The sequence below is a fragment of the Mauremys reevesii genome, linkage group 9, assembly GCF_016161935.1.
Source record: "Mauremys reevesii isolate NIE-2019 linkage group 9, ASM1616193v1, whole genome shotgun sequence".
NCBI lineage: Eukaryota > Metazoa > Chordata > Testudines > Geoemydidae > Mauremys > Mauremys reevesii.
In genome coordinates this window covers 82,759,520-82,779,915 of record NC_052631.1, presented here as the reverse complement: position 1 = coordinate 82,779,915, position 20,396 = coordinate 82,759,520, and the positions used below count along the sequence as shown (strand labels likewise).

The 20,396-nt window shown below is 44.3% G+C and overlaps 1 protein-coding gene across 2 annotated transcripts in view; it reads right to left on the bottom strand.

The window, feature by feature from the left end:
* Nucleotides 1-20,396, bottom strand: part of LOC120371478 (vascular endothelial growth factor receptor kdr-like) — a 122,634-nt gene that overhangs the window by 82,439 nt on the left and 19,799 nt on the right. For both annotated transcript variants that reach the window (XM_039487257.1, XM_039487258.1), the window contains exons 3-7: nucleotides 19,064-19,226; nucleotides 17,161-17,297; nucleotides 15,127-15,307; nucleotides 13,838-13,955; nucleotides 10,854-11,029 (exon numbers count right to left, since the gene is read on the bottom strand). In XM_039487257.1, coding sequence (XP_039343191.1) covers nucleotides 10,854-11,029; nucleotides 13,838-13,955; nucleotides 15,127-15,307; nucleotides 17,161-17,297; nucleotides 19,064-19,226 — 775 coding nt within the window. The remainder of the gene's footprint in view (nucleotides 1-10,853; nucleotides 11,030-13,837; nucleotides 13,956-15,126; nucleotides 15,308-17,160; nucleotides 17,298-19,063; nucleotides 19,227-20,396) is intronic.

Sequence of the window (20,396 nt, the reverse complement as noted above, 5' to 3'; positions counted from 1 at the left end):
CCCCAGATATGCAAATATGAGCTATTGCCTAACTCATCAGTCTTGGACCCCTGCCCTCTGTTTTTGTCTCCCAGCCCTCTTCTCTGACTAGGGACTGACCAGCTTGGCTTTTCAGCTCTGATCCCATGTCTCTGTGGGATCCTCATTTTCCCTTTCTCATGGCTGCCAGGTCAGACTAGGAAAGGTCTTCTGACCCCAGCCCTGCCTGAAAAATCTATCAGCCTTAACAAGTTTTGAGGAAGGGTTGTTGACTGGAGAGGGCTCAGCAACATCCTAGCTCCCATGCCATAATGAGCCATTAGTTGGAATAAATAACCTTAATTAGTGTTTCACTTTAAAAATGACTGACCTTCTGGCATTAAGATATCTACTGCATAAGTTGCAGTTTGTTCCCTTTCTCCCCTTAAGTGGCCCTAATACCAGTAGCACACACCATGCCTCAAATCCACTTTCCACCCCCTCTTTCTCTCAGTAGAAAGATGAAGCTGGGATTATCTTGTGGTTAAGGCACAGAACTGGGAGTCAGCAGGCCTTGGTTTTACTCCTGACTGTGCCTCCGACCCACTGTGTGATGCTGGACAAGCTACTTCAGTTCTCCGTGCCTCAGTTTCCCCATCTGTAAAATGGAGGGAATAAAACCTAGTATTATAAAGATTGTCTTGTTAATGTTAGTAACCTGCTTTGAGATTCTTGGATGTAAGGTGTTATTCCTAATGGAAGACTGTTACTGATTTGTGTTCTGCAGAGAGAGGCTACTTTTAATTGGTGTCTCTTTCCCTACCACTAAATCATTCCCAATCATAAACACCATCAAAACCCCCTGGTGGACAAGAGTCCATTTTCTATGCTCTCAGAACATTTTTCTGTTCATTCTCAAATTTTTCATTCTCCTCATCTGCAAAGAACGTGTACATGCGTTTTTCACCAAAGAAAAAGTGTTAAGGTTAATATGGAAGGGTGCAAAAATATTGTTTTCTTGGGTGTGAGCTCTGAGTTTTGCACACAGACTATCTGTATATGAGAGAGAGAGAGACTGTGCGTGTGCATGCGTGTGCGAGGGACAGAGATAAAGAGTGTGTATGTGTGTGTAGGGGGTTGGGTCATACCCTGGCATATTAACAGAATTGTCTGTACTCTTGGTGAAATGATGAACATATTGGATGTCATTTAAATTATCTTTCCTAACAAGAAATGGCAATTTTTGTACTTGATCTAATTAAAATAATGATTTACCGGAGCATCAAATGAATTCCTAATCCCACAATTACTTTACTGCACGGTACTATTAAATATTACTTGAAACCTAAAATGAGTTGAAATGATTCATCAAATGCCATAATTATTTATGAGACTTAAGCAATTATTTACTTAAAACTGAAGGGGTTTGCTGAAAAAACCTCTCGTCATTTTTCCCCCCACGGTGCCACAGAACCCAATTACAGTGGAGATAGGGATTCATTATGGGAATGGCAATTTAAAAATGAAAACAAGTTTTTTAAAAAGCCTGTTTTGTTTTGTTTTGTTTTGTTTTGCACAGTGAGCTGAACATTCTGTCTTCAAATGAGAGGTTGAGGTCTGTGGTTCTAGCAGGGGATTGGGAGTCAGAACTTCTGGCTTCTAGTCCTTAGATGTGTCTGGCTCCCATTGAAATCGGGGGAATCAAACAAGATTGAATATTGCTAGACTGCCCAGTGGGCTGCAGTGGTGTTTGGAATTTCCACAGCATTATGTGCTGCAGGCCTGACCTCAGCCCCAGCCCCAGCATGCTCCCGACCCCAAGGCTTGGAAGGGTTCCTCAGAGGACTGTCTCCAGCTGTCTATGGGTGCTGGAGGGATTCTGCTCCGGCTGGATCTGGAGCTTTTGGAGCATCTTTATGCTGCTCCAGCCCTTTTATCTGGTGTAAAGGGGCCAGAATGCGAGTGTGAATCTCACCCACTTTGTTCATGGACCTAATATAATTCCCATTGAAACCAACAGGAGCTTTTCCATTCACTTTAAAGGGCACTGGGTCAGATCCTCTTGGCAGAAATTCCTCCCATTGCTAAAAATCTCCATCAGTGGCAGCAATCCTGGGAGGCCTAGTGCTGATAGGGCTTCTGCAGCCACTGGCATTTGGCATCTAGTTCTGCTCGGAACAGGGTTAAATAAATCAGCATTAAAAACATTGGTGGCTGCAGGAGCCTTAACTGCCCTAGGACTCCTAATGTTAGCAATGGTGGGGATTTTTTTTAACCAACCCTCCGCGTGTAGACACAGCCAATTTGTCTTTCTGATAATTCCTGTCCCCTAGACACACTTCCAGAATGGGAGCTTCTTGTACCTTTGTTCATTTGTATGGTGCGGGAAGGGAATCCATTTTTAACAACTGCCAGAGTCCAAATATATGTACTTTAAATTACACATCTCAAATACAGATTTAATAAGACAGGCCTGTGGGTGTTTAAAAAAATATTAATCAAAACCTGGTGTGAATTTAGAGCATATGAAAGTGATGGACCAGCAACACTGAAGAGCTCATCAAGTCTGCAAACTTCCTCTGCGTGGAGTTCGGCAATGCACCTCAGCCTAGATCTGCAATAGCCCTCCGCTGTTGTGGATCTGAATCCCATCCATTCATCCCCCGGCTGTGCCAAAAGAACCTTGTTCCTGATCCACTACGGCCTCTGCTATGCCAGTTCTGGGCTCTCCCAAACAGTTCAACCAATGCACCTCCCTCCTGACCCGCAGCAGCCTCTGCTGTACCAGTCCTGGGCACCCTCAAACAACTCTGCCAATGCACCTCAGTCTTGATGTGCAGCAGTCGCTCCTACACCAGTCCTGTACCCTTGGGGGGATAGCTCTACCTAGACCTCATTCCTGACCTGCAGCACCTCCTGCTGTCCTACACCTTGACCCTACAGCTCCACAGAGATCTGTCACTGCACCTCAGTCCTCTCCATCTGCTCTGTTGGCCGCCCTTCCTCCTGAGCTGAGTTTTCTCAATTTAATCAGAAGTCAAACCTTAAACATTTCCTGTTTTGTAGCCACATTTCAAATGCACAATGTTCAAGTAGATTTAAAATTCATCGAGATGGGTTTTCCTCTTCTCTAGTTTAAACTGTATTTCTAGCTCCTCTTTGCTGAGGGTGTAATTGGCGGTGTGGGAGCTGACCTGAATAACTAAAGACTTCCCTGCTGCTGCACTGTTGATGAGCAATCAAAAGCAGTTGCACTTACTGTAAATTTCAAATTGATCCGACTGATGTAAATTTCACCTTCCTTTCCAGTGCTGCATTTAGGCCTTAAGCATTAGAGAGGCAAATAATTTGTAGACAGGCTGGGCCACTGACCCCAATCATTCCCCACTCAGTGAAAGAGACTGTATCTTTATTTTATGCCAGGAGTTATTGTATGTACTAAGAGTGTTCCTATGGGGTCACACGCTCCTCCTGTCTCCTGAGAAACCCACACCTGCCTGCCTGCTAAGTTTGAGGAGGAGGTATTGGAGCGTTTCCCATGTATAGCAGAATGCTCCAGTGATCTCTAGTTTCAAGGACCTGCGACTGAAATGATCCTCAAACACTTGCCCCCACTTGTGGCTGAACTGAGATCTAAACTCCTTACACACTAGGCACTGTTGTCGATTGATTTTACTCATTAATCACATAGGACTGATTCAGCAAAGAACTTAGGCGCATGCTTCAGTCTGGGTTTGAACAGGTGATCTAGATACATATTCATTATATATTTATACTTATTTTCTTTCCGAAGAAGAAACTTGCACATGCGTACACAGAGAGAGAGAGAGGAAAACTCAAAAACATTTTAGGCCGCCTTCCATTCAAGGTTTTCAAAACACTTCACGAACACTGAGGCCTTGCAAGCCACCTCTGAAGTAGATAAATATTATTATCCCCAGTCTACATCTGGGGAAACAGGGCTGGAGAGACTTGCCCAAAGTGCCACAATGAATAGAACCCAGGAGTGCTGATTATCAGGCTCCCACCCTGATGTCTAGAGCACACTCCCTCGTGTTCCTTTGGAACATGTAGGTTTGGAACATGAGGGCAGGGCTGGGAGGGTGGACTAATTGGACAATAAATTCATCAATGTTCTTATACTGCACAGCCAAAGATTTAAAAAGTTGTAGGGAGTTTTAACCCTCCAAGGAGAGTCCTGTGCTAAAACCACAGACAACTTTTTGGCTTTTTTTTGCCTTTTAAGATGACTTTTAGACAAATTTTCTCTCTCTTAATTCTTTAATAAGGAGAATGTCTCTCTCTCTCCCCAGCTCCACCCCATAACACCCCCGTAACAGCTCTGCTTTCCGCCTTTGATTGACTTAGCCAACTTTCTGGAAATTGAGTTTTTTCTTGTTTCCTTTTTTTGCTAAGCAGAGTTCAAAAGCAAAGTGCTCAATGCTGATCCGCTTAATTGTTCCCAGAACATGCAATTTTAGCTCTCCAGTTTTTCAAGGATTGGCACTGCCGGCCAGCCTGCTTTTCTAAGGGAAAAGGCACAAGTTAATCTACCTGCAGGCCGGGTTGCCTGGGGGGTTGGGGAGGGGCAGGGGGGGCATGTAAACAACATGCTACTGCCCCCACCTCCCTGCTGTTAGAGCTGGAGAGATGCTGCTTCAATAAAAAGCCGAGAGGAATGCTTAGGATATTTTGGCAAAACTCAACCAGTCCCCAGTTCCCCCTTCCTAAAATTGCTTTGGCTACTTCCAACAAAATGTGCTCCCAGGAGAGCACAGAGGGCTAAGTGGAGGGTTAGAGTAGGAAGCTGGCAGCATGTGGGGATCACATAATATTAGTGAGAAAATTACTCATAATTTGCTAATAATTAGTGGAAGTTTGCCTAGCGACTTTTTTTTCTCCTTTTTTGATTCACTTTCTCACGATGCAATAAATAAGTCAGTAGCTGTCATCTACCCCCCTCCACGCCCTCCCCCGTCTGACAGTAGAAATTCCCCATTTGAGGGAAAAGACGGGCAGACATCTAACATACCGATTTTTTTACTTACTTTACTATTCTAAAGCAAGCATCCCCTCTACCGTGGCCCACACCCAATTAAGCAATACAGACAATACGGAGGAGGAAAGGGATGCAACCCAATCCACATGCTCTGGGCTTGGACAGGATTTCATCAGAAACAATGGGGCCCCTCTATTTTTGTAGTTTGCATTTCTAGTTTGCTTAGCTGGCCCAGATGATGGAAAACAATCACTTCTGTTTCAGCTTTGCCTGGACGGCTGCTCCTCCAAAGTGATAGAAAAGAGATGGCTTTTTTGGAAATCCAGATGCTAAGGTGAGGGATGCATTAGTCACACAGATGAAGAGATGGATGGATGGATAGATAGATATTGTTTCATTTTAGAGGGCCCTGCTTTCACATGTTTGTCTTGGTCCTCCTAATTCATTCTTCATTTGGGATGTAATAATAATAGCAAGGAAGTGTGCGTTTTCCATGGGCCCCTTACAGCAGTACAACAACGTCAAATTTAGAGTGACTTCAATGGGAGTTCCACGCACCTATGACCTGATTCAGAGCTAACTAAAGTCAGAGGGAGTCTTTCCATTGACTAAATGGAGCATTGGATGAGGCCTATCACACTGGACTTCTCTTCCCCTGTGGTCTGATACAACTTGAATTGGCTGATCTTCACGGCCTGATGAAAACTCATCTCTTTCCCTAGGCTTTTGCCTATGGGACTTGTGGTTAGGATGAGGTCCTGTCTTTTTACTTTGAGGAATGTCATTTATTTTATGCAAATAGCTGGCCTGGGAGGATATTATACACCGTGGTCCAACCCAGCCTGAGTTCATGGGCCTTTATGCAGATGATTAAGTTTATAAGTATAAGGCATAAAAGTGATGAGTGGGACAGGGAACCAATTCATGCATGAATGAGAATGCTAGGCGCCGTCGCCACGCTGCACCTGCTTAGTGCCAGGAGCAAAGTCTAACACAGCAGTGCATAGCTGAACACCTCATTAGCACAACAAGGATCACGCATAAGCCAATGTCTGTGCACGTGTGCACTCTCCACCCCCCATCCCGTCCTCATCTCACCCTGAGGGCGTGGGTGCGTAAGGAGCCTGAGAATTACTACCACTCAGTGTTGAGGAGCTATTCCAAGGGCTTCATCTTGCACTCAGACACAACCTCCTCTCAATCTCCCTTCCCTGCTAGGCATCACACCAGGGCTGGCAGGACCAAGGACTGTACAGTAAAGCTAATTCCGGTTGAACGGAGCCACACTGAGCGAATGCAATATCTGCTAGGAAACACTGGAGGGAGTTTAGGAAAGGAGTCAGATGAGAGCGGGATAGGGGAGAGGCAAGATAATGGTGGGTTATTTCTCCCATTTTGTGAGTTAACCTAACGTCTCCAGTACAATCTGCCCTCAAAATATGATGGTAAGAGGCTACTGCCTGTGGCAGAAAGGGCTCAGCAAGAAGCCTGATAAATCCAGATTATTTGTGCGAGCGTGAGAATGAAATGCAGCCTGCTTGACCATAAATAGATCTCTCCCCCCCTTTGCTTTGTAGTCTAGCCTAGAATACCTTTTTTCGCCCACATTTTTCATTCTTGGCTGGCTCAGAGGTGCAGCCGCCAGCTGTTTGCTAGGATCACCCTTTTCCCTTGCTCCCTCCCCTCCAAATTCTTCAGGACATTATTCTCTTGAAGCTTTGGCTCGCAATAAGAATTTAATCAAACAAAACAAAATCACAGCAACCCGCCGCTTCTTGGACAGTGTTTGATGTGTAAATATGTAAAGAAGGAACATTCTGGAAAGGCGATCGGCTACCTCCTGGAGACTCAAGAGTCCTACCCTGAGCCAATGAGACCCGGCAAGGGGTGTGTGTGCTCCTGGGAGATTAAATTCCATCTGCCTCCAGGGGTGGTGGGAAAATGGGTGGCCAGTGTTATAGGCTAAGGAGGGACTCACTTTTTAAAGGGGCATTTCTTGAATGGTAGTGGGATCCTATTGGTCATTCATTAACAGGCCAGACAACAATTGCTTGTTTTCGGGTGTGGAGTTTCTGCATGCTGTCAGCCTGGTTCCCATCGAAGCCTGTCATGGGGAATCAGATGTAGTGGGAGCTACGATGCACAATCTGCTTGTGCCAGCTTGTGGTGAGCTGACGCCTGGCCTGTAGCTCTGCTTCTCTCTTGCCAGTTGTGGATTCTATGGCCACGTCAGACTCGGGGGGAAAATAGCTGGTGATGTTGTTCTTGGTACTATTGTGCCCCTCTTTCTGTGTGCACTTTATGCCCTAACTATTCTGATTGCTGAAGTATAAGTGTAAAGACCACACCTCCAAAGAGAGCCTGCAGGAAAAGGTACGCATTCTTCCCACTGAGACGGTACGAAATCAGCGCCCCAGCATGACACTGCATTGCTGAAGATGCCATCTTTCAGAGGGGACGTAAAACTGAGGCCCTGATCATTGTGTTCACTACAAATCCAGAGAGATTTCTGATGAAGAGTGTGTTAATCCCTGTGTTCAAATTCCAGCTCCAGTAATGACATTCCGCCTGCAGTTCCAGTTGGAGAAGTTAATCTCCATTCGCTAAACATTGCCATTTCCAGCTCAAGGCAGCTGTGAGTCCATCCTGGGCCAGGGGATCCATTCCCTGTATAAAGTGCCATAGAGTTTTTTGGCGTCCTACTGGATGGAAGACCCAACATATAACTATCTACTGAAACTCTCAGCAATTTATCCCTATTTAGAAGGTAGTGAACTTATAATTTGATGCTGATGCTAATGATTAGCAATAAGGAGTCAGGTGATTTATTTAGGAGTTTCAAATACTGCTTAGTAAAGATTCAAGCTAATAAAAGCCCCACATTTAATTTCTTTGGCGAATGAGTTACAAATGCCCAGGCCTGACAATGGAATGTACCCTACACTCTAACTGAAAATGAGATTCAGGTTATAATTCAAAATCAAAATGTTCTTTTTTGATCTACATGTGCCCAGGTAAGGTTGGCCAAAATAATCTTCCCCCTTAATTCAATACTTGAGCTAAAGTGTGCTGTGTAAGTTCATGAGCCCACGAGTCCTAGGCAGTGGGGACTGGCAAAGGCAGGGATGATTTGATGGGAGCTTTGTGTAAGTCATATCCATGGCAAGGCTCGTTTCCTCACTACTTGCAGCTGCCATATTCAAAACAATTGTGCTCTTTGCCAGATACTTTTCTGTGAACATTCTTCATCTCTGGGACGATCTTTTGTTACCAAAAAAGAAACACCTGCTGTTTTTTCCCCTTGCCTGTACATGAAACATCAGTCTGCACTTTACCAATCAGCAATATTCCTGGAGCTTTTGGACTTGCTGTATCATGATTAATGGCATTTTTTCACTGCAATAATTATTCCTGGTTAATGCCTTCTGTTGTGTTGATCTCTGACAAAGGCTAACAATGCACATAAGGCTGTGTGTGTGTGTGTGTGTACAGTGTACTTGTGCATAACATACAAAGATGAAAATATGCGTAAAACAGCTAATAGCCATAGATGGCTGAATCCTGCAGTAACATCTTTTCCTTGGCTACCCATGAGCAGTTGTGCACACAGACGTTTGTATAAATGTTGGGGGAATGACTGTTCTTCATCTGAACACTCTTTTCCACATGCAAGCAAGGAGACAGGCATTGGCAAGAGTATTCATTATTCATTGTTCTTTATGCAATCTTTTCCAGTTCGAAATGTATCATCCAGCCAGGAAGGAAGAAACCATACCATGTGACCAAGATGACCAGTCATACATGAAGAGTAACCAATGTAGCACACACTCAGTATGAACACTGCAAGAAAAACTGCTAAGCTGAAAACGATCCATTCACACTATTCTGCTAACAAACAGAACAGCAGCAATTGGGATCAACTCACGAACGATGTGCTCCAAATAACCGTTCAGTAGAGGAAGAATAAAAATCACAGAAACCAGACTGGAAAAGACCTACCAAGACATCTAGTTCATCCCTTTGCTAGTGCAGGATTGTTCTCTACCATATATATTTAGTGAAGGGTTGGAATAGAGTAGGCTACATATTTTTGGGGACCAAGACTTATGGTGAAATCCTGGCCCCACTGAATACAAAGGGAGTTTTGCCATTGACACCAATGGGGTCAGGATTTTATCCTTAGTGTCTCTTTATTCCTTTCCCTACTTATCAGGCAATGCTCCTGTGTGAAGGGTGAAATAAGAAATGCACAATGGCTGGAAGTCGTGGGGCGTTGCAGTGCACATGCCACACAATAGTAGAATATTTTTTGGCATAGAGAGAATAAATAATAATAAGGGGAAGGGGGAAAAGCATTCACTATTGAAAAGAGAACAAAGCAGCATCAGTAACTTTTTCTTTGTTACAGCCTGACTGAAACTCAGGAAGCACAAAAGAAAGCCAAGCTAACTTTCACTAAACTCTTATTCTCCTTCGTGATTCAGTCTCTCTCTTCCACCAAGCTAAATGGCATAGAAGTGAGGTGGCAAGGCAGTGGATGCATAATGGGATAACATGGCCCCTTTTTCCACCTCCCAAGAGATGGAGATTAATAAATGTCATTCATGTATCTATCTCTCCATCTGTCTCAAAACCCCCATCAATGCACACAGCTTGCTTCTGCTTTCCCAGGACTCTCTTGAAAATGAATTTCTAGAGAAGGATGATTAATAGACACCTGAGACATAGGAGCTCCTCTGCTCCCACCAGTGTGGGCCTTTTCCTCTTCTTACAGGCTGTTCTTCACTGCTTTGTCTAGGCTAGTTTGCAATATACCAAGGGATGGAACTTCTAGTACTTCTCTTGGGAAACTAGTTCCCACACTAATAGAGTTCACCTTTTAGGAATTTCTCTCCCCCCAATATTAAGCCAAAATTTTCCTTTGTTCACGTTCAAACTATTGCTTTTCTCCACACAGTGCCATGGTAGTGATCACAGAGAGAGGGAAAATATCCTAAGCTCTCTATGCCTTAGGTGTAATGGTTCATTGGCAACTTGACACATCTTGCTTGTCATGTCGCCATTCTGGCATGTATGTTAATTGCGTTAAGCATAGATAGCCATGGAGTGACATTGAGCATGTCTTGAGTGTGTCCACTACAGGGTGACCATCCATGGCCAGACAATCTGCAATGTGAATTCTCTGTAGGGTGAAGAACCACAGCCAAAGACCATGGTATATGGTGACCATCCACTACCAGACACTCTGCGATGTGTCTTACATAGCAGCCTATGATGCAGTTGCAAGATACATTTTAATACAAGATGACCAGGCACTGTGGATTATTTGTTACATATACATTTTTCTTCAGTGACCAGAGCAATCCGGAATGTCAGGCCCAGTTCTAAAAGTGCCCCCCACTGTCTTAGGGCAATGTGGACTGGAACCTATCAGCATTCCCTTTTAGATTGAATTGGTTCTTGAATGAACTGCCACTGTCCATGCATGCACTGGGTCAGTACCTCATAACACTACAAAGTTTATGCAGGATGTGTTCTCCACTCCCACATACTTCCAGGTAATCCCCGGGAAAAACCTTCAGGAGCACTCAATCATCTTTAGAGGGGACCCACAGACCTGGAATTCAGTGTTGCTTTTGCAACAGGGCAACCCTCACCTTCCCACCTCTGAGGAACTCTCGTCTGCCCTTATCCAGCAGTACTGCCTTGCCCCAGTCTGAACTCTGAAAAACCTGGGCAGCCTATGTTGGAGCTCTATGAGTCTGACATCATATTAATTAAACAGAGAGAAATGTCAAAGACTGATCAATGTTCCCGCTTGGCCGGGTGAGCAAAATGGCATCGTAAGTGAAATGAGAGAGAGCAACAGAATTATTTGGAAACATCAGGTGCTTACCTGTCACTACCAGCTGGATGGTGAGGTTCTCATACAGGCCATGTTTAGTGTTGCTCAGGACTATGGTGTAGTTCCCAGCATGCTTTGGTCTCAAATCCCTTATGCCCAGCTTGTACTTCATTGGATCTGCTACATAGCAAGTGTGGTTCTCCTTGATTGGCTTGCCATCTTTATACCTGTTTTGAAGAGCGAGGGAAGTTCAAACAAAGACTGTCAGCACTGCATGCAGGCAAGCCCTAGCACACAGAAGAGGGGCTAGCCATTTTCCAAATTCAGATTTAACTAGGTAAATTGTTATTGCTGTCCTATGGGAATATCTGTAGGGAATCCCAATCTGCCATCAGTGCTTGAACTGAAAAAAAAACCAACCTTACATGCATTCCCCTTACCAATCCTCACCAAATTGATGGGAATACATTGCCTTCTTCCCCCCGCCCATATTTTAGCCAGCAGCAGTGAAAAGAGATGATCGGAAAGTTGCTCATTCTAGGACTCTCTGTGATGTTAAGTAACTGGCCTCTGTATGGAGAGCACCACTTGAACACACTAACCCTGGGTCACATACCCAAAAGTGTGAGTCCAACATTGCACAAGTGAGTTTCTAGGTGCTTTAAACTGAGATGGACACATGCGAACAACATCTGCATGTGCAAATTGGGTAGACAACTAACCCTCTGATGAGCATAACAAATATGCACTGCAAGTGTAGCAATGTGCACAGCAAATTGTGGATTTCCAAAAACTTGGGCCACCAGTTTTAGAGTAAGTAAATTAAGGGAACAGATTATAATTAACTGTTATTATTGCAGTGGGTGTGCGTGGCCCTTTACAGCACTGGAACAGCCAAAGTCTGTGCCCCAGGAGCTTACAATCAATTTAAAGGTGACTGAGGTCTCTTTGAAAATTTGGCTGTTTACATGCAGGGGATGTGTTTTTATTCTATTTGGACAAATATTCTGAAAATCTGTTTCCTCCCAGGGAGCATTTGTGATCTTGAACCTTCACCAACAAAGAGTGGGGTAGAACAATCTGAATAAGGTTCCTCTAGTTCATAGATAAAACCACCTGCAAGTAGAGGTGATGTTGTTTGGATGCTTTCAGACTTCAAATATTTGATGGGGCAAGACACTACAACCCACAGGTCAGGCTGGTGAACTTCTCAGGGACTCCAGCTGGAGAAATGTGACTGTGCTCAGTCTGAGAGTTTTGAAAGTCTCCTGGACAGTAATTTAAACAACTGCACTAACGAGGACTCCAACATCAACATCTCACTGCTGCAGCATAGAACACACAGGGCAGACAATGTTGGTGGTCTTAGACTACTCCCAAATATGGAAATTTCCTTTCTCAACCTCTGCATGAAGTATGACCATTGCTGTAGAAAGAAAAGGGGAAAGTCCCCGCTTCATCCCATAAAATATCCCCAGCTTTTCAAAAAACACCCCCAGCAACAGCTGGCTAATTTCTCTTATGATTTGAATTGAACCTCATGGAATTTCATACAATTTTACTATTTAAAAACAAAACAACCCCCCAAACTGTACCTACTCCTCCTGCGGTCTGCCAATCCTGCCATTGAGTCACTTGGACTCAGCACTTCTTGTTGGCCAACCAAAAGTGCATTGTGGAGGTGCCAACTCACCACAGCATCATGGCAAGGTACGCTGAGCATGGCAGAGGGCTTTCACAGATCTGAGTGTGCTTTTGAGCAGCTGTCTGGTTTCTAGGCAATGGAGTAGGGGATAGAATGCTGGTGGTCTTTGCCAACATTTCCCCTCACCATCAAAAGGGCAGATAGGAAGGGGAGGGAGAGGGGAGAAAGAAGTCAAAGGGGAGATGACGGAAGTTAGTGCATCCTATGGTTGTTGAAGTGCTGCATCTTGTATTAAATAGTGAGGTGTTATAGTCACACTGGAGTAGCCTTTGATTGGCCCACAGGATTTTGCCATGATTCCCCTTTGCTTTCTCTGTGTGTGTGTGTGTGTGTGTGTGTAGAGGTGTGATGGATGCCACATTTTTGGCATTGGTGGATTGAGGGGAGACATGGTGGAGTTCTGTGGATCCATCAGATGATATTGCTTGAGCCACTTAATTGAATACATAGGGGGAACAAAGGCCGTAATTAAGTTCACCTATTGCAGCACTGGCCATGAAGGAATTTCCTGCATTGACAGAGGAAGGTCTAACAGGCCTTTTGCCTTTCCCGCATCTATGATTTCATGAGGCATTCTAGAAACATTTGAGCTCTATTCTATTTTGGGATGATTCTGCGGATGTATCAGTATTTCCTGCATGCTCCTTGCTTCGTTTTATTATTTTTTTTTATTACTGCCTAAAAAACAGGATCTTCAGAGATCATCTGGTCCTGACTCCCCACCTGCAACCAAAATCCTAACCCTGTGCAGCTGGCAGCTGCAGAAAGTATTCCCACATGGATTAGGACTTCAGGTAGGGAAGCAGTGGCAGGAGCAGATAAACATTTCTGTAAAAAGATCCACTTTCAGGAGAATGTCCTTAGTCATAAATGAGCAGAGAGAAAAAAACATGAGCTGAAGAGGCAGAAGTTCTCATGCAGAGAATGTTTCTCGCAGCTTTCCGGGAGGCACTGGCTCCTTTTAAGCTCAGCTCTGCTAATGGTAACACTGACAACACTCCCTTGTACTTTTCCGTCTGTGGTTCTCAGTGTGTTATGGGCACATGACTGAGCAGATCCTTGTGTTTCTGCTATGAGGTAGGGATGTATCATTGTTCCCAGGCTGTCAGAGCAGAAACTGAGGGGTGAAGTGACTTGCCCAAGATCATATCACAGAATGAGTCTGTGGCAGTGCTGATAACAGAACCCAGATTTCATTGTTTCCTAGACCAGCAATTTAGCCACCTCTCTACGTTGTCTGCCATGTCTGAAGCAAGTGGCTGGTATATCTTTTCTTATCCCTTTCAGAAGATCACATTTTCCTGATCCTGCACAAGAGGCTGATACTCACCAGGTAACATTGGGGCGGGGAAAGGCATCCACCTTCACAGCTAGTTTCAGTAGCTTGTGTCCTGCTACCGCCTCGTAGTAGGGTCCTTTCTTATAGGAAACTCTCAGGAAAGCTTTGTCTTAAACAAATATTTTAAAAAAAGTCATACCATGGAAGATTCTTGTCAGGCTATGAATACCTGCAGCCCTAAATACAATGTGCTCTGGAATGGGTTGCAGCATGGTACATCAGGAGAAGCTACAGACAATTGAATGGAATGACAAGCTGCCAGTAAGCTTCAGCCATAGCTGTATCTGTTCTGTACACATGTACCAGAACTAGAGACAGGCTCTCGCTGCACATTTTGGTTCTAGCGGCAGTGGTGGCCATTTAAAAAATCATCCACCATCAACAGCTACTACACAGTAGTATCTGACGATAACCCACATTCTCCACAGAACAGGAAATATTTGCAATAACTGGGGCCTCCCTTGACAAAGGTTGATTTTTTTCACCTCAAAGGGCCAGATTTTCAAGAGCAGAGCCCCCACTATGGGGGGCCAGACTTTCAGAAGTGCTCAGCACCCAATTTGCTGAGCTCTTTTGAAAATCTGGTCCCAGCTGGGGACGCTGACACTTTTGAAAATGCTGGCCTACCCATACATAGAGCCAATGTGACCCCCTGTGATATAAGTGACTCATGACTAAATAGATGAATTCCAGTACATCCCATTTTCAGAAGCTTACTCTCTTTTCAAAAACATTTAAGAGGATAAAAACAGCTAAACTAGAACAAATTAATGAGTCTTTACTGTCCCACATTCTGTCGCTAACAAAGACCAGTACTGCGTGTTTAAGCAGAAGACATAACCTTCCCATAACATTATAATACATTTTGTTGAAAACATTTCTTCCTGACCCCCATATCAGTGATGGGCAACCTGCGGCCCGTCAGGTTAATCTGCTGGTGGGCCACCAGGCAGTTTGCTTCCATTTGCACAGCCACTTCCCGCAGCTCCCATTGGCCGGGAACAGCGAACCATGGCCGCTGGGAGCTGCGGGAGGCCGTGCAAATGGAAACAAACTGTCTGGCGGCCTGCCAGTGGATTACTCTGATGGGCCGCTTGCAGCCCACGGGTCTCAGGTGGCCCACCACTAGTTTATGTCCTAAAGCATGGGGACTGATAGGCCACTCTTGTGACTGTATCCTAGCTGGTGTCATTGCTAATGGACACCTACATATTAAATGTGTCCATCTCCTTAACAGTCCTGCTTCCCAGACACTATTCTGATTTAGATATGGAACTTACTGTATACTGTGACTGTTACATTGGCCTTCAGTATCATTCCATTGGTCTCCAGTCCTGTTACGTTGACTGCTCTGCATATATACAAGCCACTGTCTTCCATGGTAACGTTCTGGATGGTCAGGTTACTAAAGGCTTTATACACCGGCTGACTTTTGTTCAAAATTCGTGTGGGCTTATGATCCTGGGTGACAGAAGAAAGAGAAAAAGAAAAGGGTCAACTTTTTGCTTATTCTGTTATATCTCTTAACTTTATATCAGTTAAGAGATATAAACTCCAAAGACGTCGGCTGAAACATTTACACTTTCCCCACAGAGAGTAGGCAGGGGCAGATCCATGTTTTTTGCAGCCCCAAGCATGGTAGTCATGCAGATTCGGCAGCATTTCTGCAGGTGATCTGCCGGTCCTGCGCGCTGAATTGCTACTGAAGCCGCGGGACTGGCGGACTTCCTGCAGGCATGCCGCCAAAGGCTGCCTGACTGCCGCCCCGAGAGCTTCTAATATCCATAGACCTACAAACTAATGAAATTAAGTAGCTCTTCACTAGTACCACGCAAGTGGGTAAATCCGTGGACAGACCCACTCAGAGGCTAAAATCCTGACCATGTTGAAATCAATGGCAAAACTCCCATTGACTTCTGTAGGGCCAGGATTTCACCCATGTTATTTTGGGAATCCCAGCTGTAGTGCACATTTAATTCTTGGTCAGTATCAGTCTGTCTGGGGAAGAAAAATTAATACGGTAAATAGTATAAGATCTATTTAGTAACCACATCCCAATGGAAAAGCCTTATAGAACCTAATACAGAATTGTAAATTTCAATAGAAATTTTGACCCTATAAAATTTAATAGAGATGTGTACACATCCTGCATAGAATTCTAGCGGATAGTTCAAGGAAAGACAATAGAAAGATCAACTTCTATTTCATTCTATAGATTTCAAAAAGAAAATTCTGTAGAACCGCACTGGTTTCATCCTGATAAAATTCTATAGGTATTTCCAACCCAGGCTGTAGTTTTTGTTATTTTTCTTTTCTTTTCTTTTAAAAAAAATTTCTTTCACTAGTTTTGCCAAGAAACCTTTTGAGGGGTCCCAAGTCATTAGATAACATGGAACATTCTTGTTTTCTGGGCAAGGCTGCAGAAACCAAGAAATCATCAAATGTAGGGGTTTGCACAGGACAGAAATGGAATATTTTTTAAATTGTATTGAATTGGGACACCGATCTTTGGGCTCTTTCTCCACAAGGAGAACTTTTAGAATTGCTGCTTATTTACCCTCATTTGAAGAGCTGTTAGTTTTAGGGCTCAATCCACATGCTGCTGCCAGTGACTTAAATGAGAATGCAGGGCACTCAGCAGCTAGCAAGAGCAGAGATTTAATTAGGGATGAATGAACCAATCCTGAACAAGACTTGATACTAGATGGGCTTCACCCCTGTGATTCCCAAGAGGGTGCTGAAGGGTCTTAGCATCTCGCAGGAAGTGCTCAGCACTCTGAGGGGTCAAACCCCAAATGACCCCGCTGCCCTACACCCCACGAGCAGAGCCTGAATCCTCACTTAGAACTTGAATCAAATTTTTAGTGAGTCTTGAGAAAGGCCATTTAGTTTTTGATTCATTTTTACACAGTGCACAAATGCCTAGATTTATGGATAGCTGGATGGTCAGACAGACAGTCTGCTCGATTCCCCATTGTCAGCTAGGATCATACGGGGGGCTGAAGTGACGTGGGAAAGGCTATTCTTTCCCCGCAGAACCAAAAATTCCTGGTGATGTTGCAAAAATCCAGTTAGGAGATTTGCAGCCCAATTTTGCCAAACCAAGAGGCTCAGAGAGTTCACATAAGCATCCTGGGTTTTCAGCTCATCTGAACTGAAAAGACAGTCATTTGTGGCTCTCCCATTGCTTGTTTTAAGAATGACAAATGAAAGCAAAATTAGGACTTACTAAACCATAAGAACAGAACTTTCATTTCCATACGGTTGACTACTGTAATCCAACCAGAGGCAGCCTTAAATTGTCAGCTACTCACTCTCCCACTAGGATACTGCCATTCAAATTCAATCCGTCCATTGGCAAAGGTCTCTGCGCTGCATTCCAGGTTGAGGGTATCTCCGACCAGCAGCTTTCTGGGGTTTGCTTTCAGAGCCAGGTTCTGTATTCTGCTTTCTGAAATGAAAAGAACAAAGGTAAAACTTCACGCTAATCTGCTTCAACTGAATTTAAGAGGAAACCCAAATTCCAAATCCTTCCTCAAGATCTTGCTCCTCCTGTGAGGACTGTAGGAAATTAGCCTGCTACTGACCTCAGTGGGAGCTGCTGGGCACTCAGGCACTTTTGAAAATAAGATCACTTATGTAGGAACCTTAATCTCATTGGTCTATTGTCTGGGTTATGCAGGAGGCCAGACAGGATGATTGTAGTATGTTCCCTTCTGGACTTAAACTCTTCTTTACTCCTTCATTTGGGGCTCCAGCTCTCGATCATTGGCCACATAATCACATTGATATCGTCCTTGTCCGTCTTCTCTTCATCCCTGCCCAGGCTGCAATTTTCAAAAGTGACTAGTGCCGCTGGGTGCTTCAGTTTGGGGATACTAGAAAAGGGCCTGATTTCCACAAAGCGCTGAGCGCCCGCCCTCTGAAAACCAGCTTCCCTTCACACCGGGCACTCCTAAGCCCCTGCACAAGTTTGAAAATCTTGGTCCTACTCTCTTATTACCCCCTCAGTGCATCATGTCTGACGTTAGCTTGTTAAACTCCTTGGGGTAGGGATCACGTCCTTTTATCTATGGTGTGAAGTATCTAGCACACTCCTGAGCACAGTAAGATAGTGAGACTACTACCTCGTTCTTACATGGCACTTGGCAAAGGAGGTCAATACCATTATCACCCCCATTTTACAGCTGGGGAGGCTGAGGAACAGAGATGGCAAGTGACTTGCGCATGGTCACACAGCTGGCCACTGGCAGAGCAGGGAATAGAACTCCTCAGTCCAGTCTAGTGCACTATCCACTAGGTCAGGGTGCTTCCCTATTAGAGGGAATAGTGGTGGAACCTACATTGGCCCTTAAGCGGTGGGTCCGATGACCTAACAGGCCTTCCTGTCTTTGATTCTGTATCATATGTAGCAAATAATTACTCCAAGCAGTGAAAAAAGAGCTACCCAGAACCTCCAGTTGGCTGCCATACAAATTTTGTTTTAAGCTAAAGCTAATTGTTGAGAAGGGTGCCATGACCTAGTGGAAATGAAGTCACAGCGAACCCTGCCTAGGAAAATTTAAAATTTATGAGGAGGTGAAGAAAATAGACACAAAACAAGGAGCACATTATTAGAAATGGGCTCAAATACAGCCTCAGTCCCATACCACCTCAGTGTTCAAAATCCAGAGTTGAGTTCTGCAGCTGGAGCCCATCTCGAAACACAATGGAGAGCATGTGGTAAAGTGCCAAGAGAAACCAAACAAAAACCGTGAGGTTTGCAAATGAGCATTTACATGCGATTTTATATCATGATCTTGTAAGTTCCACAAATACCAGAAATGGGCAGACGAGGCCACTGCTTGGATTTGCATATCCCAAAGCAGCGGTTATTAGAATGTAGGTTCCACTTTATCCAAACCAACAAAGCTTTGGTGGGATTTGAGGAAAATATTCCAGTTCTGTCCCATCTCTACACAGGGCAATTTTTCAAAACCAGGGGTGGATCAGATCCAAGTACTATTTGATCTGAACCACCAAAGCTCAAAGGGGAAGGTGGGTGTACAGAAAATGTTCCAGTTTTGACTCATCTTTAATACATACCAGCTAAAAACCCCAAGAGTTAGCTTGGAAGTAGGCTAACCAAGGAATAATAACCACAAGCTTAGCACAGCACTAGAATTATTTCTGTTCCATTGAGTAGCAGTTACTGCTCAGCACACAGGGGTCACTCACCCACTTTCTGTGGCATGTAGTAGGATGAGGACTCAATTCCGTTTACTTTGGTTGTACACATGAGTATGCCTTTGAAGAAGTGGAAAGGAGGAGAGGGGATGATAAATCCTCTCCTGGGGTCCCACGCCATCCTCCAGTAGCTGAACTCTGAAGAAGAAGAAAACTGAAAAAGAAGAGGCAGATGGAGACTGCTGAGATTTCCCCCTTGCTCAGAGAGCAGAGAGAAAGGTAGCCATATCTCTTCTTCTTTGGAGACAAGAAACATACATAACCCATTCAGAATCAATGGTGCAATCTCAAGAGGTTCAAACAAGCAAGTCCCTAAGGCAGGAATGATAGCCTTGTGTTTAAGGAGCAGAGCTGGGTTCTATTCCAGGCTCCTACAGACTTTGTGTGACGTTGGGCAAATAACAGGTTAATCTGTCAGAGCCTCACTTTCCCCATCTGTATAATGAGGATAATAATACCAACCTTGTAGGGAGACTTGGGGTTACATTTTCTAAAGTGACTCAGGCACTTTGGAGCTAAGCATAAAAACCTGATGGGAAGTAGGCAGTTTTAGAGATGAGTATAGAAGAGTCTAACTGAACCTATACCAACCATTGGAGGTTGAATGTTATCAAGATTTTGTTCCACTTCAATGACACTGTGAAAAGGTCTGACGGGATGAGATTGCCTATAATGGCATGTGGGTGGCCCATCTGTGACTGCTAATAGCAACGGCTGGAGACGGGGCATTAGATGGGGAGGGCTCTGAGTTACTACAGAGAATTTGTTTCCAGGTGTCCGACTGGTGGGTCTTGCCCACATGCTCAGCGTTCAATTGATTGCCGTATTTAGGGTTGGGAAGGATTTTGGGAGAAATGATCCTGCTTGGAATGAATTCCAGCTCTGAACGTTGGGAGCTGTAACTCATAATATTGGAGGTGAAATTATGACACTGATTGGCCTGACATCACGTTAGTTCACTTACTTTTCATATTCACCATGGAGCAGAACAAAGTCAAATGAGTCGTTACTGCATGGTAGCAGTTAGGAGGCGGAGGTGAGATAAGACAGGTTGTCCTTCGTAGAACAAGAGCACTAGGAATTATGGATTTCAGATCTGGATCTGAACTTCCTTAAAGTGGTTTAAGATTTGCTGTCTGGATTCAGGATTTTTATAGGGTTAGAACTAAAACTTGAAGTTTGGATTAGATCTTGACTTCCACAGAGGTCAGGGGTTCAGATCTTGTTCAAATCCAGTCTAGATATGGTTGCACAGTGGCCTTCTCAGTATGCAGGTGCCCATCTGACAAATAGCACTCTCAAAACTAGCACTTAATTGATACCT